We start from the raw sequence: 23,719 nt of genomic DNA, 5'->3' as shown, positions 1-23,719 counted from the left end.
CTCAATTGCAACAAGATTTGGACAATATCCAGGCTTAGGCCAACAAATGGTAAGTAACATTCGTGCTACACAAATGCCACGCAATGACCATCACCAATTAGAACCACTCTAACCACTGTCCCTTGACATTCAATGATATTATCATCACTGAATCCCTCACTGTCAACATTCTTGGATCTACCCTTGACCAGAAACTCAACTGGACTCACCACATAACACAGTGGCTACAAGAGCAGGTCAGAGACTCGGGATACTACGGCAAGTAAGTCACCTCCTGATACCCCAAAGCCTATCCACCAGCTACAAGGACAAGTCAGGAGTGTGATGGAATAGTCCCCACTTGCCTGGATGGGGGCAGCTCCAACAACACTCAAGAATCTTGACACCATCCAGGACAAAGCAACCCGCTTGATTGGCACACATCTGTAAACATTCAATTCCTCCAGCACCAGTACTCAGCAGCAATTGATGCACTGTAGCAATTTACCAAAGATCCTTAGACAGTGCCTTCCAAACCCATGACCACATCCACCTAGAAGGACAAGGGTAGCAAGTATTTGGGAACACCACCCCCTGCAAGTTCCCTTCCAAGCCACTCACCATCCTGACTTGGAAATATACTGCCGTTCCTTCACAGTCATTGGGTCAAAAACCTGGAATTCCCTCCCGACCAGTATTGTGGGCTAAGCCACAGCAAGTGGACTGCAGTGATTCAAGAAGGCAGCTTTACCGCTACCATCTCAAAAGTCAAATAGGGACAGGCCATCAATGCTGGCCAACCAGTGACACCCAAGTCCCACAAATGAATTTTTAAAAAAGTTTTCAGTTTTTCAGTACACACTGGGACTGCCATTTTAATTATATCCACAGATGGTTATAATGGCTCAGTTCAGAACAGCTTTCTCTCTCTCTTAAAGGTATAGTACACACCTTCAACATCACAAGAACAGTCTCAGGGTGAGGAATTATAGAGTCATATATTATGGAAACACACCCTTCAGTCCAACCAGTTCATACCAACCATAATTCTAAACTAATCTCGCCCCACCTTCCATATCCCTCCAAACCTTTCTTATTCATGTACTTATCTAAATATCTTTTAAACATTGTAACTGTACTTTCATCCATCGCTTCCTCTGGAAGTTCATTCTACACACGAACCATTCTCTGTGGAATCAAATTACCCCTCATGCCTTTTTTAAATCTTTCGCCTCTCACCTTAAAAATATAGATCCTAGTCTTGAAATCCCCCACCCTAGGAAAAAGACCCCTGCAATTCACCTTATCTAAACCGCTCATTATTTTATAAATCTCTCAACCTTCTACCATCCAGTGAAAAAGTCCCAGGTTATCGAACCTCTTGTTATAACTCAAACCCTCCATTCCAAGCAACATCCCGGTAAATTTCTTATGAACCCCCTCCAGCTTAATATATCCTTCCTATAACAGGATGACCAGAAATGGACACAATACTGCAGAGGAGGCCTCACAAACCTCAACATATCTCCCCAACTCCTAAATTCAAAGGTCTGAGTAATGAAGGCAAGCATGCTGAACAAACCTATCCTGTCTATATGGTTTGTAAACTTCAAAGAATTATATACCTGAACCTCTAGTTCTCTCTGGCTACAACACTGCCCAGGGCCCTACTTTTAATTGTATAAGTCCTGCCTTTGTTTGTTTTACCAAAATGCAATATCTCACATTTATCCAAATTAAACTCCATCTATCACTTCTTAGCCCATGGCCCAATTTATCAAGAGCACTGCTGCCTCACAGTGCTAGGGACCCGGATTCAATTTCAACTTTGGGAGACTGTCTGTGTGGAGTTTGCACATTCTTCCCCGTGCCTGCGTGGGTTTCTTCCGGGTGCTCCGGTTTCCTCCCACAGTCCAAAGATGTGCAGGAATTGGCCATGCTAAATTGTCCATAGTGTTCAGGGAGATGAAGGTCAGGTGCATTAGTCAGGGGTGAATGAAGAATAATAGGGTAGCAGAATGGGTCTGGGTGGGTTACTGTTTGGAGGGTCAATGTGGACCTGTTGGGCCAAATTGCCTGTTTCCACACTGTAGAGATTCTCTGATTCTATGATAACCTTCTTCACTATCACTATGCCACCAAACCTGGTGTTATCTTCCAATTTATTAATCATGCTTTCTATATTTTCAAGTTAATCATTTCTATAAATGACAAACAAAAGTGGTCTGTGGGGAATAGCTGGTCACAGGCTTCCAGTCCGAAAAACAACCCTGCACCATCACTCTGTCTCCTGCCATTAAACCAACTTTGTATCTAATTGGCAAGCTCACCCTGAATCCCATGTGATCTAACTTTACTAATTAGTCTACCATGTGGAACCTTGTCAAAGGCTTTACTAAATAAACAATGTATCCTGTCATCAATCTCTAGGTTACTTCTTCAAAAAACTCAATCAAGTTTGTGCGATATGTTTACCTTTGCACAAAACCATTCTGAATATCCCTGATCATTCCTTGCCTCTCCAAATACATATAAATGTTATCTTTCAGAATCACTTTCAACAACTTACCCAGCACCACAGTCAGACTCACAGGTCTTTGGTTCTCAGGCTTCTACTTAGATCCTTTCTTAAACAACGGTACAGCATTAGCCATTCTCCAGACATTCAGCACCTCACCGTATTTATAGATGATACAAATATTTCTGCAAGAAGCAATTTCCCACAATTTCCTTCCTAACTTTCCACAAAGGCCTGGGATACACTGGATCAGGTCATAGAACTGCACAGCATGGAAACAGACCCTGCGGTCCAATTCCTGGAGATTTAACCACCTTTATGTTTTCGAAGACCTCTGATACATCGTCTTATGTAATGTAAACTGTTTTTAAAATATCAATATCTATTTCCGTGAATTATCTAGCCTTCATTTCTTTTCCTCCACAATAAAAACTGATGCAAAATATTAATTTAATATCTCTCACATCTCCTAAGATTCAACACAAAGACAGCCTTCTTGATTTTTAGGGGACAGTACTCTCTCTCTTGTTGCTCTTTTGCTCTTAATGTACTCTACTTGTAGAATCTCTTTGGATTATCCTTTGCCTTATTTGCCAAGGCTATCCCATATCCTTGCCTTCCTGATTTCCCTCTTAAGAAAGCCGGTACACTCTTTACATTGTTCAAGATATTCACTTGAACCCAGTTGTTTATATCTAATATTTGATACTTTTTCATTCTTGACGAGAACCTAATGTCTTTATTCATTTAAGTCAATCATTTAAGTGAAATGAGGAAAACCTTCCTCACTCAAAAAGTTTTGAATCATCAGAATTCAGTCCCAGGAGGTTTATGGATGCTCCATCTTTGAATATTTTTAAGAATGAAATAAACAGACTTTTGGTCTCTTGGGGATTGAAGTTATATGGGAAGTAGGTGAGATGGGTGGGTTGAAGTCAAAGATCAGCCATGCCTGTACTGAATGATAGAGCAGGCTGTATGGGTTCTCTGATCTATTCCTGCTCCTTGTTTCATATGGATCAGAGAGAGGAAACCAGAGTTATGAAAAGAGAAATGATACTGGGACCACTTCAAAGCAGGAGAGAAAGTAAACTAATGGAGGCTTTGGCCTGTTTTGATGGTTGAATAAGAAACTATTTCCTCTGGTTGTAGCCTTGGTGACAAGGGTAGGAGAAATACCTTTGAACTAGGTTTTTTGGATCATGGAATGCATTGCTATAAGAGATGGTGAATTCAGAGACAATTGGATCTAGTAATGGAGTAGATAAATTTTTGAAGCAAAGGAAGATACAGAGCTATGACACATGCAAGCAGCCAGCTTAATTTTACATTGCTCTGGCAAAGAGTTAGCTCAGGTACGATATCAAATGGGATCATTCTGTGCTGTAGCCATTTTAGTTTGATGAACTTTGCTTGGATTAGGAGCAACAGTCTGAGTGAGCACTTGGCCTGAGTGAGTTCAGAGATCCTCTTGGATTGATTGCATTAATTTAGCAATCACACTTTGAGGGAATATAAGAAATTTTAAAAATCATGTTGATGCATCGAGAAATCTCTTAAATCGCAACCAATGAGTGAACTGAGTGTTTTTTCCTGGGTGGACTCACTGTTTAACTAATACAAAATACAGATCAACTAAAATCAGTTACTTTGTGTTTATTAATCTTTGCTCACTTAATGTATATTTAAATGCAATTGAGTCCATTGTTAACAGGTATGTTGTGTTCATATATCAGGATCTGAGTGATTTTATAATATCTGTTCCCCATTACAGAAAATGCCAGCTGAGGAGATTACATATGAAACACTGAAGAAAGCTATCGGTAAGTTCCAGTACCTCCCAGTAAAACCAAAAATAGGAAAGCTCCAATATCCCCCATTAAAACCAGTGGTAGGTAAACTTCAGTATCTCCCACTAAAACCAGCAACACGTAAGCTCCAGTACCACCTATTAAACATAGGAACAGGTAAGTCCAGTATCTCCAATTAAACACAGCAACAGGTAGGGCCCAGTACCTCCCATGAAAAATCAACAACAGGTAAATCCAGTATGTCCCATTAAACACAGCAACACATAGGGTTCAGTGCGTCCCATTATATACAGTCACAGGTAATATTCAGTACCTGTCATAGGAAACAGTGGCAGGTGAGCTCCAGGACCATCCATTAAGCATAGCAGCAGGTGTGGCCCCGTACCTCTCATTCAGGACAACTGTTTAGTCTGAGGAGACAACATGACACTGTGTATGCCACAATGTGTGTTTGCCACCCACCCTATATCCCTCAAACATAGGCGAGCTGTTGTGATGAGCGCATGATGTGTGTTCCTACCAATCACAACTATGAATGTCAGTTTGATGTATGCAAATGAAAAGTTTGCCATTATCCCAAACTGATTTGGTTAATAATTTCAGCAGTTGCTCACTGCTTCCTGGGAAGGAAGCTGCCATCTTTACCTAGTCTGGACTACATGTGACTCCAGACCGACAGCAATGTGATCAATAATGCTGGCTGAGCCAGCAACACCCTCATCCTGTGAATAAATTAAAAATTTCGTTAGTCTTGAGAAAATGATGCTGAACAATCCTCTTCGAAACAATTGAATAATTTGCTCATCCCTTTTCAAAGGTAATTAGGAGTCATAGAGTTTTTCAGCACAGAAACAGACTTTTAGACCAACTCATCCATGCTGACCAGATATCCTAAAATACTCTAGTCCCATTTGCCAGCATTTGGCCAATAGCTCTCTAGGCAAAGTCTTTTCCCTGGGGTCAGGGAGTCCAGGACTAGAGGGCATAGGGGAGAATCTAGAATGAGAGATCATTGATTATAAATCAAGAATCATCCATTGATAACTGATAATAGATGAGATTTTTCCTGAAAAATATTTGAGAATCTTTTGAAGTATTTTCCTGAAAAGGTGGTGGAAGCAAAGTCCTTGACTATTTTTAAAGTAGAGGTGGATAGATTCTTGTTAAGCAATCAGGTGAAAGATATTAAGGATAAGTGGAAATATGGATTTGAGTTTACATTCAGCCATGATCTTAGTGAACAGCAAAACAGGCTTGAGGGGCCAAATGGCCTACTACTACTACTCCTTCCATATGTTCACTCCCTCCAGGACATTGGTGAACCAATTGGTTTCATTCTTTGTGACCATGTAGATGGAGATAATAGTTTAGTGGTGTTGTCCCTGGATTAGTAATCCAGAGATTTAGGTAATAAAAACAGAAATCGCTGGAAAAGCTCAGCAGTTCTGATAACATCTGTGGAGAGAAAGCAGAGTTAACATTTCCAGTTAACATCTCAAGGTGGCAGCGGTGGAAAAGGCAGAGGTTGGGCTCCTGTGACTGGGCTTGTCCTCTGCATTTTTTCTTTTTCCTTCTACCCCCTTCTTTCTTTTCCTCAAGCTTACCTGTTTGGCAGGAGGCAGCTTCAAGGGGTTTTGGAGCAGTGGCAGTGTTTTTGGAGACAGGGTGGCTGCAGAGACCATTCACGTGCAGTGGACCCCTAGTGGCAGCATGGTATGGAATAGAAACCCGGAGTGGGACACTGTCTGCGACTTGGTGTGAGCTGGTGTAACCCAGAACCGGACACACGTGGTGACAAAATGTGGGCTGGTGTAGTCCAGAGTGAAACACTCTCGGTGACATGGTGTGGGCTGGTGTAGCCCAGAGTGGAACACTCTCTGCGGCATAGCATGGCGTACGAAACCCAAAGCAGGACATTCTCTCTGCAGCATGGCATGAGCTGGTGTAACCCAGAGTCGGGCACTTTGGAAAGAAAGGAGGAAAACATGTCCCCATCTACATCAATGGAACTAAGGTTGAGAGGATCAACACCATCGAGTTCCTCAGAGTGACCATAACTGACAACCTGTCCTGGACTTCCCACGTAGATGCGATGATCAAGAAGGCACAACAACACCTCTTCTTCCTCAGACAGCTCAGGAAATTTGGCACATCCATAAGGACCCTCACCAACTTTCACAGATGCACCATTGAAACCATACTGTCCAGGTGCATAATGGCCTGGTATGGCAACGTCTCTTCCCAGGACCGTAAGAAAGTATAGAAGGTGGTGTGCACAGCCCAGGCCATCACAGAAGACAACCTTCCATTTATGGGCTCTATTTACATGGCTTGCTGCCACGGAAAGGCTGTCAACACCGACACTCCAGTGATGATCACCTACGACCTCTTCCGTCAGGCAGAAGACACAGAAGCCTGAACGCATGCAACAGCAGGTTCAGAAACAGCTTCTTCCCAGCCAATATTAGACGGATGAATTGACTTGCTAGCCTCGATAAGCAGTGTAATTTGTATGCCTCTGTCTCAGATATTTTGAACTGTACATCCTTGCTTATTATGATCTGCTTGTACTGCTCGTAAACAAAGGTTTTCACTGTACTTTGGTACATGTGACAATAAATGAATGAATCAATCATTCAAACTGTGCAGCATGATGTGGGCTGGTGACGCCTGGAGCTTTATAACATGGCATGAGCTGGGGTAGCCCGGAGTGGGACGCTGTCCATGGGCAAAAGTGAGGACTGCAGATACTGGAGATTAGAGTCGAGAGTGTGGTGCTGGAAAAGCACAGCAGGTCAGGCAGCATCAAAGGAGCACACCATGCCATGTCACCGAGAGTGTTCCACTCTGGGCTACACCAGCCCACACCATGTCACCAAGAGTGTTCCACTCTGGGCTACACCAGCCCACACCATGTCACCAAGAGTGTTCCACTCTGGGCTACACCAGCCCACACCATGTCACCGAGAGTGTTTCACTCTGGGCTACACCAGCCCACACCATGTCACCGAGAGTGTTCCACTCTGGGCTACACCAGCCCACACCATGTCACCGAGACACTACTGGTTACTGATCCCCAGGCGGAACACTTTCCATCCACTACTACTAGCAGTACAGTATTTGGTGGGGAATGCCTCTACCCACCGGGTGAATTGGTCCATGATAACCAGGCAGTATGTTTTCCTACGGGAAGGTGGTAGTGGCCCTGTGAAATCCATTTGGAGGTGTTCCCAGGGTCCCCTTGACCTTGGTTGGTGACGCATCCGAACTTTTATGGGTCTACCTGGGTTGTGCTGTGTGCAAACCATGCACCTGCGGCAGTGATTGGCTATATCTCTTCCCATTCCCTTCCACCACCACTCTCTCCCTAGACTTGCTATCATAGCTTCCCTGCCTGTACGTCAGAGCCCATGATGCAGCCCGAGCAAGGTGTTTTTAATGCTCGCTGGTGCTACCACCTTGTCCACTCGCCTCCAGACACCGTCCTCCCCTTTAAGTGCTCCCTGCATTTTCCATCTCTCTTTCCCCTTCTGCAGGGTGTCCTCCTGCAGCTGCTGTATGTGAATGGCACCTGTCGCTAGTGCAATTGTTACTATTAGACCCTCATCGACGGTTTCCTGCTCTAAGGCTCGCTGGGCTGCTCAGTCTGCGGCTTGGTTCCCTTTAAATTTCAGCCAGCCTGGACTGTCTTTCCCTGGCTCCTTTTGGTGTTCTTTGATTTTTATTACTGCAGCCTCTTTTGGCTGTTCTCTGGTGCTCAGCAGTGCTTGGATTCTCAACTGGTGTTTGATGGTGGTAGTCATGTACAACTCTGAAGGCATGTTGGATATCTATATAAACGTTCACAATTCTCCCCTTCGACAGCTCAAATGCTTTGTTTAGCGCTATTATCTCTACTACTTGTGCAGACTGACTTCCTCAATTCTTCCTGACATTACGGTCTCTAGTTTATTGTTTACCACAGACCATCCTGTGCGGGGCGACCCTGCTATATATTTCCATGACCCATCCACGAAGAGGGTCTCCCCGGCTGTGTCTAGGGGGTATCCTTTACCCTACCCCATCTTCATCCCCATCTATGTCTCCGCAATTGTGCAGTTCTTATGTGTCCAGAATTCCCTCAGCTGGGTTTTTCTCCCATATGAGGAGAAAATGAGGTCTGCAGATGCTGGAGATCAGAGCTGAAGAAGAGCTCATTACTGAAGAAGGGCTTATGCCCGAAACGTCGATTTTCCTGTTCCCTGGATGCTGCCTGACCTGCTGCGCTTTTCCAGCAACACATTTTCAGCTTTTTCTCCCATATCCCTAACTATTACCATGTACTGACTTGGTTGGAGGACAGCTGCCTCCCACTTTGCCCTTCACATATTGGAGACAGCCCTTCAGCTTCCCAGTGTTTAACATTTCCACTCGGGTGTGTTTGGTGTGGGGGATGACATTCCCTGCCATTAGAATTGGTTCGCTAACCCTCACGGCCCAAGCAGCACAGTCTAAGGCCACTATGCGTCTGGGCAGCCCAGTGCCTACTGGCCCTTCTGTGGTAAGTAATACCCCACGGGTCTTCTGCTGCTTCTGTGGTCCTGTGTGACCACTGGGGAGTAAAATCATCCCTCATTATTACAGTGTATGTCCAAGTCTTTACTGGGATCTGGCAGCCATAGCCCAGGGGCTGATATTAACCGAGTTTTTAGCTCACTGTAAACCTCTTCCTGTTCTGGTCCCCAGGTGACAGGTTCCAAGGTGGGCTTGCCCCTTTGATTTGTTTTTGAATCGGTTCAGCCAATTTTGCGAAATCTGGTATAAAGCTCCGGCTATAGTTGAATAGCCCCAAGACCTTTCTGACTCCCCTTACAGTAACAGGTCGTGGCATTTGCTGAATTGTCTTCTTTCGGTCACTTGGCATTTCCTCGAGTCCCTGGGATATAAGGTGTCCCAGGCATAGGACTTATGCTTATCCAAATTGTGCTTTTGCATGGCTGACCTCTAACCCTGCTGCTGCCAGCTCGTGCAACACAAGGTATAACGCTTCCTCGTGTCCTGATTCGGACTCCGAAGCAATCAGGATATCGCCACGTATTGCAGGGCAGTGCTCCCTTCTGGGAAATCAGGATATCGTCCACGTATTGTAGGGCAGTGCTCCCTTCTGGTAAATCAGGATATTGTCCACGTATTGTAGGGCAGTGCTCTCTTCTGGTAAATCAGGATATTGTCCACGTATTGTAGGGCAGTGCTCCCTTCTGGGAAATCAGGATATTGTCCACGTATTGTAGGGCAGTGCTCCCTTCTGGTAAATCAGGATATCGTCCACGTATTGTAGGGCAGTGCTCCCTTCTGGTAAATCAGGATATTGTCCACATATTGCAGGGCAGTGCTCCCTTCTGGTAAATCAGGATATTGTCCACGTATTGTAGGGCAGAGTGCTCCCTTCTGGTAAATCAGGATATTGTCCACGTATTGTAGGGCAGAGTGCTCCCTTCTGGTAAATCAGGATATTGTCCACGTATTGTAGGGCAGTGCTCTCTTCTGGTAAATCAGGATATTGTCCACATATTGCAGGGCAGTGCTCCCTTCTGGTAAATCAGGATATTGTCCACGTATTGTAGGGCAGAGTGCTCCCTTCTGGTAAATCAGGATATCGTCCACGTATTGTAGGGCAGTGCTCCCTTCTGGTAAATCAGGATATTGTCCACGTATTGTAGGGCAGTGCTCTCTTCTGGTAAATCAGGATATTGTCCACGTATTGTAGGGCAGTGCTCCCTTCTGGGAAATCAGGATATTGTCCACGTATTGTAGGGCAGTGCTCCCTTCTGGTAAATCAGGATATCGTCCACGTATTGTAGGGCAGTGCTCCCTTCTGGTAAATCAGGATATTGTCCACATATTGCAGGGCAGTGCTCCCTTCTGGTAAATCAGGATATTGTCCACGTATTGTAGGGCAGAGTGCTCCCTTCTGGTAAATCAGGATATTGTCCACGTATTGTAGGGCAGAGTGCTCCCTTCTGGTAAATCAGGATATTGTCCACGTATTGTAGGGCAGTGCTCTCTTCTGGTAAATCAGGATATTGTCCACATATTGCAGGGCAGTGCTCCCTTCTGGTAAATCAGGATATTGTCCACGTATTGTAGGGCAGAGTGCTCCCTTCTGGTAAATCAGGATATTGTCCACGTATTGTAGGGCAGTGCTCTCTTCTGGTAAATCAGGATATTGTCCACATATTGCAGGGCAGTGCTCCCTTCTGGTAAATCAGGATATCGTCCACGTATTGTAGGGCAGTGCTCCCTTCTGGTAAATCAGGATATTGTCCACGTATTGCAGGGCAGTGCTCCCTTCTGGTAAATCAGGATATTGTCCACATATTGCAGGGCAGTGCTCCCTTCTGGTAAATCAGGATATCGTCCACGTATTGTAGGGCAGTGCTCTCTTCTGGGAAATCTATTTTGTCGAGGTTGTCGCTCATCACTCGGTGAAAACTAGTGGGGCTGTTGTGGAAGCCCTGTGGCAGGCAAGTCCACATGTACTGCCAGTCCTTACTGTGAAGGCAAATTTATCTGGGATCCAGAGTATAGTGGGATGGACCAGAATCCATTGGTTATGTCTAATACTGTGAAAATTTTGTACTTGGGGACCAATCCGTTTTGAATTGTTGAGGGGTCTGCTACAATGGGATGCAATTTAGGTGTGACCTTGTTTAGCCCCGTATACAAAATTGTGAGTCTTTAGCTCCCATCGGGCTTTATTACTGGTCATGTTGGGGAATTGGTTGTACCTGTGGTTTCTCTCAGGATTCCCTGTTTTACTAGTCCTTTAACAATCTCCATTACTGCTTTCTCTGCTTAGGCTTGATTGGGTACTGCCGGTGGGGTTTATGCTGCGGTCCGGGCACCATTATAGGGTCTACCTTGACTAAGCCTGTGTCTAGTATTGTCTCTGCCCATGCCTTGGGAACGGAGGCACAGATAGCTCTGAATCCCACCTTTTCATGGTTCCAGTCCCTACTGGTGGCTGTAGCTACTTTAATAGTCTCGAAGTGACTTGTGAGTTTCCCAATCTCGGTCTTTCAACCATCCTGATTTGGCCAGATCAATTTTCCTTTTGCACAGTCAGTCAAGACTTTGTATTCCTTTATGAGATCAGTACCCATTATGGTGCTTTCATTATTTTTGCACACACATAAAATCTCAGGTATGTATATGTTATTGATTTTCATGAGGGTGGTCTCACTTAAGTAAGTGGGTGTCTTATCCCCTCCTACCCCGGTAAGGTGGATCATTTTATTGATATGTAGTAAGGGTAAGTTGGTGATAGATACGGCCACTCCTGTGTCTACCAACATCTTACACTTTCTACCTCCAACTACTGCGGGACGTAAACTCTCCCCTCTCCCTTGCCCTTACAACCGGAGGCAGCTGGTTGTCAGCTCTGCAGAACTCGGGGGGTCCCGTGGTTCCGTGGTGTTCCAGGTGTTGTTTGGGGGTTCCCCCATGCTTTCCCCAGCACAGTGCCTCTGTATGACCTGCTCTATTACATGGCTGCAGTAATTTACACTGTTCCTTGTCCTGTGGGGCTGTATGGTCTCTGACAAAGTGTCCTTGTGAGCCACAGTTGTGGCAGGATAATTTGGTTCTGCCTTTGCATCTGTTCTGAGAGGCTACTCTGTCAGGTTTTGTTTTTATTGCGGGAGCTTCTGCCTCCTGCACCCTGCTAGCCCACTCTACCAGGTCATCATAATTTTGGGACATTATCACTCCCATTTTGAGGATGGATTGATGGGTGCTAGAGAGCCTGTCTCTAAAAGCCTGAATGAATGCCCAATCTGGGTTTGCTTGTCCTAAGTAATCGTTCCCCATACTCAGAGGCTCCTTTCCCTTTAAAGGACCATGACCATGTTTCGTGGTCATGATTTTGCTCCAGTTCTTGGGAGTATTTCCTAATACCCGCTGGATCTATTCGTTAAAATGGGTGTGGGGGAGCTGCTGAGCATCTATCTCAGCTGTAAGGGCAACAGCATGTAGCCACCGTTCCCCCCTATATTCTCGGGCTGCTGTGGCTTTGGGCCTGCCATCTACCTAATGGTGAGTTTGTGCCCTACCCATATACTGTCTAGCTCTTCCCAGAACCTCGTGTTTGTACTTTGGGGCTGTATTTTGCCCAGGGAGGTCATGATCTGTTGCCTTTCTCCTAGGGTAAAGGGTTTATAGTTTGCTTTTGGCTGCAACTCTGTTCCCCCCTCTAGTGACTGGAGCTAGATTATATTCTTGCACCTCTGCTCTGCTGATGGAGCAGTTGGTCTCTGCTGTACAGTTTTGTAGGAGGGGAGAGAGTCAGTCTCCCTTCCCTCCTGTATTTTTTCTAATCTTTGCTCTAGCTCCTTTATCCTATCCTCCAGCTCCTCAATTCGTTCTTGGTCTTTTCTCCACCTGCTAGTGGAGGCACCTACTTGTTTAATTAGGCCTGCTAATTGGTACACTAACATTAGCCCAATCCTTTGAGTTTTATTTCGTTTTACTTTGTCAAATCAATTCCGCTGCTGTGCTAATTTCTGGGATGGGTCCCAACCCGCTTTCTTTATCTGCTCTGTCAGTGCGATTCTGTCTGTCTTGTATTTCTCAATAAGGGAAACTTGCAGTATCCCCTTTAAAATCCTGATCTGCCATCTCATAGATTGTGTACCCCTGGATACCACCAACAGTAAAGTGTCCTTAACCAATGGGACTTCTCTACCCCCTGGCCACTAATACCGTCCCAGTACCGTCTGTTCAGCTGTAGCAGCCTCCGAGCAAGATGTGCGCTCTACCGGTGGGACTTCCCTACCCTCCCGGCCACCACTACTCGGCGGTACCTACCAGTCAGCTGGGAATGTTGGTTCAATAGGGTGAGCTGTCTACCGGGACTCATTTATCCTCCTGGCCACCTCTACAGTTCCAACACCGCCCAATAGGCCCAGAAACCTACCTCTAGCCTTGTGTGCTCTCTAATTGGGGGACATTTAACCCTCGCAGCCACCGCCACTATTCAAGCTCTGTCGTTCTACTACGACTGACAGGGTACCACGGTTACTCACAGTGTCCCACACTTCCTACTTCGGTAACGTGCTACTCCACTGGGGTTTGACTCTTGGTCAGAGTGGTCAGCTCCTTTTCTTCACCACTTCAACTTAAAACACAATAACAGACAGCACCCAACCTTCAACCAGGTTCTAACTGGACTCTGCGTTGCTCGCTCCTACAGAGTCCAACGTTACCCGACTTTGCCATTTGTGTTTCAGAACTCCTAGTGCCCTTAGCGCCTCAATTCCCATTTCAATTCCCAATCATCATATGGGTGGGGGGCCACCCCTCTTAACAACTGGTTAGGGCAGGGGCTTTGAGGCAGGCACTACCTTGTCCTCTGGTTGTGTCAGCACAAGTAGCTGGTCATCACACCAGTTAGTACACTTTCCCACTTACAGCCACAGGCATACACTTCTACACAAGCCAGTACTATTGCACAAGTTACTCGTTACAATGGTGTACCCTTTAAACTATGTTTTTGGCCTGGCCAGGTTCTTCCTGTTTGCAGATTCAAAGTGTCTTTTACCCCGATTCCCCAATCGGGGATTTTGACCAGAACACCCCAGAATAGGACACCCTGCTCGCAGCACCAATTGTTGTGGGGAAAATCACCAGTTCAGAATCAGAATTGGGAATCAACAACAGAGTTTATTGGACAAAGAAACCGGAGCTCCAGGGAGAGAGAGAAACGTCCAGCAGCACAGCTGTCAGCTGTGAGCCTTCTCTCCCCCTCGGAGCACATGTCATGATATTTTATACATTTCATAGTATAATATTCTAGTATCCAGTCTTTGTTTGTATAGCATGGTTTGTTTACAGAAAACATTACAGAGTCATTGTCAGTTTCAACAGCTACACGGAAGTCCATTGCTGCAGTAATTGGTTGTGATCATTCTTTCTGAGAAGGAAGATCATTTCCATTACTGCAAATTCGAATAATTAACACTTGTATAGAAGCAGTCAGCCTCCCGAATGATCCAAGAATCACTCCAGCTCCAGGTCCCTAATGCGGTTTCTGAGGAGATAGAGCTGGGTGCACTTCCTGCAGACCAAGTCAGTGGGGAACTAGTGCTGAACCTTACCTCCCACATCTTACAGGAGGAGCATGTAACTGCCCTAACATCCATTTCCACTGTTCTGAATTCCCAAAGACACTGTTGAAAAAGCGAGTAACCTTATCAAATCAGTACACAGAACCTTTTTTTTTATTAGAGGAGGAGGATGGATGACAGACACTACCTGAGTAGTGTTCCGGGTAAAGCAATCGCCTAAATATATTACCTCACTTACTCAGCCTTCCCGTGTCTGCTCCAGTTCAGCATGTGCTGCAACTATTCATGAGATAAGTTACTAAAGGATTAATTTACCCTTCCGGCAGCCCCCTGGTCCTCACCGCTCCCACTGCTGCTGTAAAAATGGAGGCCGCTGACTCACAAGGTAAGTTTTTAAAGGATTAATTTACCTTCTCAGCAGCCCCAATTCTCGCTGTCACCACTCCTGCTGCTGCTGCAAAAATGGAGGCCGCTGATCTCACGAGGTAAGTTTGTAATGTGGCGTTCAGCAGATAAAACCTTGACCTCTGATGATCTACCCAGCTATGTCCCTCTGTGACTCCAAAATTAAGGCTTGAAGGTATCTCCTTTGTGAATGAGACTTCAATTTCATGGCACTGTGCTGTTAGTTACTGCTGAGTAGTGCATTGAAAAAGTACAGCCTTTTACTGCTCATCTCTCCCTGGCCATTCATGCAAGGCCCGTGACTCAGGAAACCATGCCATTCACTAAAAGAATGAGATGCTGCCATTTTATTCCTCATGGGGAGGCTCGTGAAATTTCCAGGTGAATAAAGCATCTTAAAGCATCTGTACCCAGTCGTTTGGCTGATGTTTCAGGGTTTCCTCTGTCAAACCGTGAGATAGAGGAGGGTGGGTTACTCTTCGGAGGGTCGGTGTGGACTTGTTGGGCCGAAGGGCCTGTTTCCACACTGTCGGGAATCAAATCTAATCTAATCTAATAAAATAACTTAATGACAACAGTGATTTGAACAGTCACCAGCTATACATGTAGGACCTGCAGGATAGTTTGCTTTCAAGGTTTGATATTGCTTAGAGACAACCTGAAAAGAATCTGTGAATAATGGATGTTTGAAACAGTTGAAAAAGCATCGCTCAGCCCTTTCAGCTGATACAAAAGTAGGAAGTGCTGAAGAACTCAGAAGCTCTTACAATATCTGTAAGGAGAGAAACAGAGTTAACACCTCAATTCAAATATGATTGCGTTTCAGAGTCATGTCAGTCTCTAATTGTTAATTATACTTTTCTCTCCACAAATGTTGTGTGACCTGCTGAGTTTCTCCAGCACTTTTATTTCAGTTATCCAACAACCTCTACTATCAAAACCAAAATAACTGCGAATGCTGTAAGTCAGAAGCAAAAGCATAATTTGCTGGAAAAGCTGAGCAGGTCTGGCAGCATCTGCAGAGAAATAAGCATTAACGTTTGGGTCTGGTGACCCTTCCTCAGAACACAGTTTGTCCAGCAACTCCTGTTTTTGAGATATAAGGAAGTGTCAGCAAAGATATACACCAGTGAAAAGGAAGGACTGCAGGAAAAGGGGTAATCTGCCATGGAGATCTAAGGAAATAAGGGAGGCTATCAAATTGAAAGAGAAGGCTTACAAAGTGGGCAAGACCAGTAGGAAACTAGAAGATTGGGAAAGCTTTAAAGGTCAACAGAAAGCCACAGAAATAGCTATAGAGAAAGATATAAGACAAATTATGAGAAGAAACTAGCTTAGAATATAAAGACAGATAGCAAAAGTGTCTATAAATATATCAAACAAAACATTGTGAATAAAGTAAACATTGGTCCTTTCGAGGATGAGATGTGGCATTTAGTCATGATGTTAGTCAGGAAATGGCTGAGCCATTGAGCAGGTACTTTGTGTCAGTCTTCACAGTGGAGGACACTATAACATGCCAGTAATTGACAATGAACAAAGATAGTTGAGGGCCTGGAAACAATCATTATCACGAAAGAGGTAGTGTTGGGCAAGCTAATGGAGCTAAGGATAGACAAGTCACTTAGTCTTGATGGACTGCATCCCAGAGTACCAGAAGAAAATGGTGGGAGAAATAGCAAATGCACTTGTGGTAATTTTCCAAAATTCACTGGACTCATGGCAGTTCCAGCAGATTGAAAAACAGCAAATGAGATGCCACTGTTTAAAAAGGAAGGTATACAAAAGATGGGGAATTATAGACAGGTTATCTTAACTTCTGTAATGGGGAAAATGCTTGAGTCTATTATCAAGGCATCTCAATAGAAATTGTCTATTAGGCAGACACAGCATGGGTTCATGAAGGACAGGTCAGGCTTAATTAATCTTTTGGAATTCTATGAAGACATTATGAACACGGTGGACAATGGGGACCCGGTAGATGTGGTGTACCTAGATTTCCAAAAGGCATCCAACAAGCTGCCGCACAAAAAGCTGCTGCATAAGATAAAGATGCATGGCATTATGGGCAATGTATTAGCATGGATAGAGGATTGGTTAACCAACAGGAAGCAGCGAAGGAATAAATGGATGCAATTCTGGTTGGCAATTAGTGAACAGTGGTCTGCCTCAGGGATCAGTGTTGGGACTGAAATTGTTCTCAAGTTTCATCGATGATTTGGAGTTGGGGACCACATGTAGTGTGTCAAAGTTTACGGATGACACTAAAATGAGTGGTAGGGCAAAATGTTCAGAGGACTGTGAAACTTTGCAAAGGGACATAGATTGTTTAAATGAGTTGGCAAAGGTCTGACAGTTACAGTACAATGTTAATAAATGTGAAGTCATCCATTTTGGTAGGAATAACAGTTAAAAAGACCTGTTACTTGAACGGCAAGAAATTGCAGCATACTGTTGTGCAGAGGGACCTGGGTGTCCTTGTGCATGATTCAAGAAGGTTGGTTTGCAGGTGCAACAGGTAATTAAGAAGGCAAATGGAATTTTTTCCTTCATTGCTAAAGGGATTAAGAGAGAGTATGTTGCAGTTGTATTGAGTGCTGGTGAGGCTACAGCTGGAGTACTGCGTGCAGCTTTGGTCTCTTTACTTGAAACTAGAGGGGGTGCAAAGGAGGTTCACTAGGTTAATTTCATCATTGAGGGTCAAAATGTGTGGTGCTGGAAAAGCACAGCCAGTCAGGCAGCATCTGAGGAGCAGGAGAGTTGACGTTTCGAGCATAAACTCTTCATTCCTGATGAAGAGCTCATGCTCGAAACATCAACTCTCCTGATCCTTGAATGCTGCCTGACTGGCTGTGCTCTTCCAGCACCACACTTTTTGATTATGCTCTCTAGCATTTGAAGTCCTCACTTTCTCCAGAGTTGAGGGGTTGTCTTATGAGGAGAGACTGAGGAGACTGGGATTATATTCATGGAATTTAGAAGATTGAAAGGGGATCTTATAGAAACATATACAATTATGAAGGGAACAGATAAGATAGAGATGGAGAGAAAATTTACACTGGTGGGTGAAACTAGGACAAGAGGGCATAGCCTCAAAATTAGGAGGAGCAGATTTAGGACTGAATTGAGAAGAACATTCTTCACCCAGAGGGTTGTGAATCTATGCAATTCCATGCCCAGTGAAGTGGTTTAGGCTTTGTCAGTAAATATTCTGAAAGCTAAGATAGATAATGTTTGCACAGTAAAGGAATTAAGGGTTATGGTGAGAGGGTGGGTAAGTGGAGCTGAGACCACAATTGGTGGAGCAGGTTCAAAGTGCCAGATGGCCTACTCCTGTCCTAGTTCTTATGTTCTTATGTCACCACACCCAAAACATTAACACTGATTTCTCTTTACGAATGCTGCCAGATCTGCTGAGCTTTTCTGGCAACATCTTTTTTTGTTCCTGATTTACAGCATTCCCAGCTCTTTCAGTTTTGAGGATCGTTAACTCTGATTTCTCTTCACAGATGCTGCAGACCTGCTGAATTTTTCCAGCAACTTCTGTTTTTGTTGTCCTCAGTACTGTGTTCTTTTTTCCTTTCAGCTGATTACTGCCTTGTGAGTAGTTACTGATGTCGTTTTGTGACCATGAGTCATTGGAACTGAGCAGAAATGATGGAGAATGCATCATTGCCATATCATTGCCTACTTTTATATAAGTATCAACTAAATTGTTTGCATATCTTGTCATCTTTGTTAACAGAAAATTTGGGCTGGTGTCAAAATAATTCAATACTTTCCTAAAACACGCAATCCTGTTTCGATCCACTGTCTGAACATCTCAGAACATCTCAGCCTCTAATTCTGTTCTGAATTATGAAAGCCATCGGAAATCTACAAAAGGGATGAGTAGAATATGGCCTTTCCTTTGTGAATGTATCTAATTGAGAGGGTCATGCTTCTAGTATTTTCAATTGCTCAACAGCAGCAAGACCTGGGAGTGAATGTTACTGGCTGCTCTGATTAGTTTTCTTTATTGGTCAGTAGATGGTGGTGCCATGGAAGAGCAAGAGAGAGAGAGACGACGACAAGTGGTGGAAAAGTTTCAGAAAGCTCCATTTGAAGAGATAGCAGCTCATTGTGGAGCAAGGGTAAGGTCATGTAGTTTGTAAGAATGTGTGCAGAGACAAGCACTAACGTCTTTCTTATCTTATGGTTCCATGACAAGAAAGTCCATGATCGTACATGCAGGCTAGTTTGCATAGAATGACATAATGTAGTTGTGGGGCTGAGGTAAATGGCCAAATTTATTCATCATTTTAACGTTGATCGTGTTTTGTGCACCTCCAATGCAGTGTAACCTGTATGCCTACTCTGTCCAAGCAGCCTCTGGTCTGTATGTCCTTGCTTACTATAATCTGCCTGTACTGCTCACAAACAAAGCTTTTCACTGTACATCACTACATGCGACAATAAATCAATCAATCAATTGATCATTTGGGGCTCAGGTAGTTAGCCAACGAAAGATTACTGAAAGGAGAAAGAATGGTCAAACTGAGTGGTGGAAGAAGACAATTGGGACAGAAGCAAGAAATTGCTGGGGCAACTTAACTGGGATACAAAAAAGGCATAAGAGTATCAAGATAAAAACCAACAGTTCAGCCTAATTTGTCCATCTCAACCATTATCCGTCACATGAACAAAAATTCAAAGTATATTTACACACCATATTTCCACATCTCTTCAACCCCATATTCCTCCAAACCTCTTTGATTTTGTTTCAAATATTGATATTATTTCTTTCTCAAACATAACCCTGGAAATGAAACCCACAACTCCACAACTCTTCATAAAAACTTCTTAGTACTAAACCTTTGACATTTAATCTTTTATCAATGGTCCTATCCTTAAAATATTTCCATGGTTCCAAGGCTGTTGATGTCATATACATGGACTTTAGTAAGGCATTTGATAAGTTTCCCCATTGTAGACTAATGGAGAAAGTGAAGTCACATGGTGTGCAGGGTTGCTGCACAGGTGGATAGAGTGGTCAAGAAGGCCTATAGTATGCTTGCCTTTATTGGACGGGGTATTGAGTGTAAGAGCTGGCAAGTCATGTTAAAATTGTACAAGACATTGGTTCGGCCACATTTAGAATACTGCGTACAGTTCTGGTCGCCACATTACCAAAAGGATGTGGACACTTTGTAGAGTGTGCAGAGAAGGTTTACGAGGATGTTGCTTGGTATGGAAGGTGCTAGCTATGAAGAGGGGTTGAGGAGGTTAGGTTTCTTTACATCAGTAAAAAGGAGATTGAGGGGGGACCTGATTGAGGTTTACAAAATCATGAAGGGTATAGACAGGGTGGAGAGAGACAAGCTTTTTCCTAGAGTGAAGGATTCAATAACGAGAGGTCATACTTTCAAGGTGAACATAGAACATTATAGCTCAGTACAAGCCCTTCGGCCCTCGATGTTGCGCCGACCTGTCATTCCAATCTGAAACCCATCTAACGTACACTATTCCATGTACGTCCATACGCCTGTCCAATGACGACTTAAATGTACTTAAAGTTGGTGAATCTACTACCATTGCAGGCAATGCATTCCATACCGTTACTACTCTCTGAGTAAAGAAACTACTTCTGACATCTGTTCTATATCTATCACCCCTCAATTTAAAGCTATGCCCCCCTCGTGCTCGCCATCACTATTCTTGGAAAAAGGCTCTCCCTGCCCACCCGATCTAACCCTCTGATTATCTTATATGTCTCTATTAAGTCACCTCTCAACCTTCTTCTCTACAACGAAAACAACCTCAAGTCCCTCAGCCTTTCCTCATAAGACCTAGTAGGCCTACCAGGCAACATCCTAGTAAATCTCCTCTGCACCCTTTCCAAAGCTTCCACATCCTTCTTATTAATGCGGTGACCAGAACTGTACACAACACTCCATGTGCAGCCACACAAGAGTATTGTACAGCTGTAGCATAGCCTCATGGTTCCGGAACTCGATCTCTCTCTTAATAAAAGCTAAAACACTGTATGCCTTCTTAACAACCCTGTCAACCTCGGTGGCAACTTTCAAGGATCTGTGTTCCTGGACACCGAGATCTCTCTCCTCATCTACACTACCAAGAATCTTACCACAAGCCCAGTACTTTATATTCCGGTTACTCCGACCAAAGTGAATCACCTCACACTTGTCCGCATTAAACTCCGTTTGCCACCTCTCAGCCCAACTCTGCAGCTTATCTATGTCTCTCTGTAACCTACAACATCCTTCTTCACTATCCACCACTCCACTGACCTTAGCGTCGTCTGCAAATTTACTAACCCAGCCTTCTACGCCCTCATCCAGGTCGTTTATAAAAATGACAAACAGCAGTGGACCCAACACCGACCCTTGCAGTACACCATTGGTAATTGGACTCCAGGATGAACATTTCCCATCAACCACCACCCTCTTTTTGTTCAGCAAGCCAATTACTGATCTAAACTGCTATATCTCCCACAATCCCATTCCTTCGTATTTTATAAAATAGCCTACTGTGGGGAACCTTATCGAACGCCTTGCTGAAATCCATATACACCACATCAACCAGTTTACTCTCATCTACCTGTTTGGTCACCTTCTCAAAGAACTCAATAAGGTTTGTGAGACACGACCTACCCTTCACAAACCCTGCTGACTATCTCTAATCAAATTACTATTTTCCAGATGATTATAAATCCTATCTTTTATAACCTTTACCAACACTTTACCAACAACTGAAGTGAGGCTCACTGGTCTATAATTACCAGGATTGTCTCTACTCCCCTTCTTGACCAGGGGAACCACATTTGCTATCCTCCAGTCTTCTGGCACTATTCCTGTAGACAATGACGACTTAAAGATCTCCTCCCTGGCTTCCCAGAGAATCCTAGGATAAATCCCATCCGGACCAGGGGACTTATCTATTTTCACACTCTGCAGGATTTCTAATACCTCCTCCTTGTGAACCTCAATCCCACCTATCTAGTAGCCTGTATCTCAGTATTCTCCTTGACAACATTGTCATTTTTTAGAGTGAATACTGTTGAAAGATATTCATTTAGTGCTTCCCCTATCTCCTCTGACTCCACACGCAACTTCCCACTACTATCTTTGATTGGCCCTAATCTTACTCTCATCGTTCTTTTATTCCTTAAATACCTGTAGAAAGCCTTAGGGTTTACCCTGATCCTATCCACCAACAACTTCTCATGTCTCCTCCTGGCTCTTCTGAGCTCTCTCTTTAGGTCTTTCCTAGCTACCTTGTAACCCTCAAGCGCCCTAACTGAGCCTTCACAGCTCATCCTAACATAAGCCTTCTTCTTCCTCTTGACCAGAGATTCCACTTCCTTCATAAACCACGGCTCCTGCGCTCTACAGCTTCCTCCTTGCCTGACAGGTACATACTTACCTAGGACACACAGTAGCTTTTCCTTGAATAAGCTCCACATTTCTAATGTGCCTATCCCCTGCAGTTTCCTTCTCCATCCTATGCTTCCTAAATCTTGCCTAATCACATCATAATTGCCTTTTCCCCAGCTGTAACTCTTGCCCGGTGGTATACACCTATTCCTTTCTATCACTAAAGTAAATATAACAGAATTGTGATCGCTATCACCAAAGTGCTCACCTACTTCCAAGTCTAACACCTGGCTGGGCTCATTGCCCAGTACCAAATCTAATGTGGCTTCGCCCCTTGTTGCCCTGTCTACATACTGTGTCAGAAAGCCCTCCTGCACACACTGGACAAAAACTGACCCATCTATAGTACTCGTACTATAGTGTTCCCAGTCAATATTTGGAAAGTTGAAGTCCCCCATGACAACTACCCTGTCTCTCTCACTCCTATCAAAATTCATCTTTGCTATCCTTTCCTCTACATCTCTGGAACTATTCGGAGGCCTATAGAAAACTCCCAACAGGGTGACCTCTCCTTTCCTGTTTCTAACTTCAGCCCATACTATCTCAGTTGATGAGTCCCCAAACATCCTTTCTGCAACTGTAATACTATCCTTGACCAACACCTCCTTCTCTTTTACCATCTTCTCTGTTCTCTCTGTGAGAGGTGGAAAGTTTAAGGGGGATACACACGGCATGTTCTTCACACAAAGGGTGGTGGGCGTTTGGAACGCATTGCCAACAGAGGTGGTAGAGGCAGGCACGGTAGATTCATTTAAGATGCGTTTGGACAGATGCATGTGTAGGTGGGGATCAGAGGGATACAAATGCTTAGGAATTGACCAACAGGTTTAGACAGTAGATTTGGACTGGCTCAGGCTTGAAGGGCCGAAGGGCCTGTTCCTGGGCTGTAAATTTTCTTTGTTCTTTGTTGTTCTTTGTTCATGGTTTTTATGAAATCCCTATTTTTCTAAACTGCTGGATCATATGTCCCTGTAATAGGCATTGCGTCATTCTAATAAAAATAATTTCAATTATCAAAAACATTCTTCATATTTGTATTTCTTCAAGCCTGTTAGCCTGTTAGAGATTCTGCATTGTATCCTCTCTAAAGTGCAATACTGTTCATATATTGTGCACTTTAGTGTTCCAAACAGTACTCTCACTGAGATCTATTAAAGTTTTTCTTTAAGGATATGTCATTGTATCCTGGTTTTATGTTCTGAGCTGTGTAAGATTTTTTTACAGCCTGATGAATCTAACTTTATGGGATTAACATCCTGCAATCATGGACTTTGAATCATTCTGCTTTTCCCCTGCCGAAGCCTGTTTGCATTCTTAGTATTTTTACTGCTTTTTTTCAAACAAAATGTATTCCTTCACACATCGAAATTATTCCCCCAATTAATCAGTACCCCTTTGTAACATCCTTTAGTCTTTTAAAGAATTATCAAGACCTCAGATTTCAATATCATCTTGACATGTGAACAA

At 44.0% G+C, this 23,719-nt stretch overlaps 1 protein-coding gene across 3 annotated transcripts in view; it reads left to right on the top strand.

Moving 5' to 3' along the window:
- The window catches only part of LOC122553146 (protein EFR3 homolog B-like), a 211,183-nt gene that overhangs the window by 153,413 nt on the left and 34,051 nt on the right, over positions 1 to 23,719 (top strand). For 2 of the 3 annotated variants that reach the window (XM_087991014.1, XM_087991017.1), the window contains exons 20-21: positions 4,272 to 4,320; positions 18,843 to 18,949. In XM_087991014.1, coding sequence (XP_087847140.1) covers positions 4,272 to 4,320; positions 18,843 to 18,949 — 156 coding nt within the window. The remainder of the gene's footprint in view (positions 1 to 4,271; positions 4,321 to 18,842; positions 18,950 to 23,719) is intronic. The other variant, XM_087991015.1, reaches the window with a different exon arrangement.

The sequence above is a fragment of the Chiloscyllium plagiosum genome, unplaced genomic scaffold (assembly GCF_037043375.1).
Source record: "Chiloscyllium plagiosum isolate Xiang-an unplaced genomic scaffold, Cpla_swu_hap1 HiC_scaffold_10, whole genome shotgun sequence".
Taxonomy (NCBI): Eukaryota; Metazoa; Chordata; class Chondrichthyes; order Orectolobiformes; family Hemiscylliidae; genus Chiloscyllium; species Chiloscyllium plagiosum.
Note: the sequence above shows the minus strand (reverse complement) of the source record. Positions and strands in the feature narration are given on the sequence as shown.